At 51.0% G+C, this 3,444-nt stretch overlaps 1 protein-coding gene across 1 annotated transcript in view; it reads right to left on the reverse strand.

Moving 5' to 3' along the window:
- Nucleotides 1-337: 337 nt before the first annotated feature.
- POFUT1 (protein O-fucosyltransferase 1) overlaps nucleotides 338-3,444 on the reverse strand; it is a 21,875-nt gene continuing 18,768 nt past the window's right edge. The window contains exon 7 of the mRNA XM_005879868.2: nucleotides 338-888. Coding sequence (XP_005879930.2) covers nucleotides 700-888 — 189 coding nt within the window. The 3' untranslated portion in view covers nucleotides 338-699. The remainder of the gene's footprint in view (nucleotides 889-3,444) is intronic.

Below are 3,444 nucleotides of genomic sequence, written 5' to 3' on the forward strand. Positions count from 1 at the left end.
CGACTCCCAGCCAGGTGGGAATGTACTTTCTTTAATCAGAACAAAACAATGATGCTTAACAGAGCATGATTAATCTATATATATAAAAGCCTAAGTGACCAAATGACAATCTGACCAGTTGCTATGATGTGCACTGACCATCAGGGGGCAGACACTCAACGCAGGAGCTGCCCCCGGTGGTCAGTGCACTTCCACAGTGGGAGCGCCACTCAGCTATCTGACGGGTGCCAGACGCCAGGCGTAGCGGGGCTGGGATGAGCGGGAGCTGCTCGGGGGCCCAGCCGGGGCTCAGGCTCCTCCCCGGCTGCCTGCTCCTTTGAGAGGGAGCAGGCCAGGCTGAGGGATTCGTGCACTGGCCTCTAGTATTTCTTATAATTATAGTTGGTCCCCAATATTCTATTTCTGCCCCTAATAAGAGCAGAGTAGACCAAAAGACAGTGGTTGGACTGTTTTGCTGGTGTGAGAAACTCACAGAAGCACAGGAGCAGGGAAGATGGTCTGGCTCCTAGGAACTTGGGAAGTCCTGTACCCTGGGAGATGGACCATCTTCTGCCCCAGGAAGTCCCTGGTACTTTTCTCTGTCCTTGGCAGCTGCTTCTCTTTTTGGCCTGCTCCTTTGGGGATCAATCCTGGGAGCAGCTCTGGGTGCCAGGCCTGGCTGGAGGGACCAGCTAGGCTGGTGACGTGCTCCAGCCTAGATCAGAACTCGTCCCGCAACTGTGGGGGCCAGTCCATGCCAAAGAAAGAGGATGTCCTCCCCATGAGGTCTCGTTCCCGTTTCACGAACGCGGAGAAGGAGGAGACACAGTTGCCTATAAAGTGGTCAGCTTGGCCAAGGATGTACAGGTCGATCTGGGCCACCTCAGGCTGCAGGCTCACCACCTTCACCTGTAGAAGGAAGGGCAGGGCATTTTAGCCAGGGTGAAGGCCAAGGTGGCCAGCTCAGCCAAGGCCTGCAGGCACATTCCCAGTGTTCTTCCCCTGTGCTGAGTTACAGACACAACAGGAGGTGCAGAGAGGTTAAGAGGTAGGGCCGGCATCTAAGAAAAGTGTTGCCCAGCAGCTGCCCTGGCCTATCCCCACATGGAATACTAGCCCCAGCACTCTTTTCCCACTGCCAGCCTTAGCTCCAAACACATCACTCATTCACACTCACCTCCGCTTGCTAGTTTCCTTTGCCTGGGACACCTTTTCTCTGCCCATTGAAATCCCTACCATACTCTCAAGTCTCAGCTCAAGTTCTACCTTCCTCATGAAGCCCTAGACTGACAGGCTTGGCTTCCCTCACCAAACTGTGATCTGACCAAAGACTGCTCCACCCATCCACTTCTGTTGCCCAATGCCTCTGAGCCTAAAATCTTATCCAATTTATTCCCAAGATATTCCCCAAAGGTAAACCCTTCTCTTGATGGAATACCACTTCCTGGCCAGCCACCATCCTCCCTTACCTCTTCACTGGTCTCCTCACTGCCTCTCCTCCTGGCCTGCTCACCACAGTGCAGCCAGAGAAAATCTCTTTAGATACCTCTAACCCCATCATCTGCACCTCAAATGGTGCCCTATTGTTCTTCAGGTAAAGGTGGCAAATCTTTTTTAAAAATATGTTTTTATTGATTTCAGAGATGAAGGGAGAGGGAGAGATAGAAACATCAATGATGGGAGAATCATTGATTGGCTGCCTCCTGCACACCCCACATGGGGATCGAGCCTGCAACACGGGCATGTGCCCTCACTGGGAATCAGACCATGACCTTCTAGTTCATAGGTTGGCACTCAACCACTGAGCCATGTCGGCCAGGCAAGATGGCAAATCTTGATTGTGGCCAATAAAGCCTTGTTTAGGCTCCGTTTCCACTTCCTCTCATACCTCCAGCCACTACGATCCAGGCGCCCACCTTCCTCAGGACCCTTACATATGCTCTTCCTCCCATTTGGGGTGCTTCTCTTTGCTTGGTTAACTCCTGCTTAACCTTCACTCTGCAGCTCAAGTCTTGCCTCCCTGGGGAAGTCCTCCCTCACTCCCCCCAGTCTAGGCAAGGGTCCTCTGTTCTGCACTCTGACAGAACCATGTTCCTTTACTTTGGAGTGCATGTCTGTTTGCCGTTTTTACTTCTTAGTGATTCTCTGATTAATGTCAGTCTCCTGCACCTGATGGGGGCTGGGCTGTGTCAGTTTGCTTGTCACTGCTGGCTGGAGCCCTCCTCAAGAAGCATCTGTTGACTGGGCAAGTGAATGAATGAGACTCCCTCCCCTACCCATGGCATGTATTATAGTTCTCTGCAAAGTTTCTTTTCTTGAGTCTAGACTGTGAGCCCTGGAGGGTCGAATCACCTCCTATTTATCAGTATCTCCAGCTCAGCACTGGCCAAGCTTAACGGAGAAGCAAGACTTAGTCCAGAAGAAAGGGGGGTTCTGAGCCCATGGAGAAGGGGGCTGAGGAGTAGGGAAGGGCAAGAACAATGGTGCAGAAACAGGAAATAGAAAATGGCAAGAGGCTCACGGCATAACAAGTACATTAACTAAAAACTCACAAAAAACTCCCTGGGACTCTCCACATGCTTCAACTTAGTACTGAGATGGCAGTGTGGGCAGAGCTGGGCGGAAAGTGCTTTGCTGTCACACAGAGATTTCTGATGTAACAAAAATCATCATCTTGCTATTTGGATTTTAGCAAAGAAATAATATGAGTTTAATCATGGCCCAAAAACCCCTGAACAATTCCATCCACGCCCTGAAACTTATCCCCTCTGTGTCACACCCATAATTAGCTCTGGCACCTCTGGGGTAAATTCTATCCCTTCCTGGGACTTTGGCTTCCTCAGCAATAAAGCACAGGGGTTGGGTTAGAGGTGCTTGGAGGTCTCCCAGCTCTGATATTCTTCTATAAAGTGGGTGGTGGGAGACCAGAATGCACTGACTCAGTACTTTTGTTGTTGTTAATCCTCACCTGAGGATATTTTTCCCATTGATTTTTAGAGACAGTGAGAGAGGGAAAGAAAGAGAGAAACATGGATGTGAGAGAAATACATGGGCTCATTGCCTCTTGCATGCACCCCGACCAGGGCCCAGGCTGGGGAGGAGCCTGCAAACAAGGTACGTGTCCTTAACCGGAATCGAACCCAGGACCCTTTGGTCCACAGGCCGACACTCTATCCACTGAGCCAAACCAGCCACGGCTGACTCAGCACTCTTGTGTCTGCGTAAAAGCCTGTGTCTGGGGTAAAAGAGAGAAAGGGAGCGAGGGCACTCATTGCTAGAAAGTGAGGGCAGCTTAGGGGTTTGGCTCAATGGATAGAGCATTGGCCCAGGTTCGATTCCGGTCAAGGGTATATGCCTGGGTTTTGGACTCGATCCCCAGTAGGGGGCATGCAGAGGCAGCCAATCAATGATTCTCTCTCATCATTGATGTTTCTATCTCTCTCTCCTTCTCCCTTCCTCTCTGAA

This window comes from Myotis brandtii, unplaced genomic scaffold (assembly GCF_000412655.1).
Source record: "Myotis brandtii unplaced genomic scaffold, ASM41265v1 scaffold61, whole genome shotgun sequence".
NCBI classification, from domain to species: domain Eukaryota; kingdom Metazoa; phylum Chordata; class Mammalia; order Chiroptera; family Vespertilionidae; genus Myotis; species Myotis brandtii.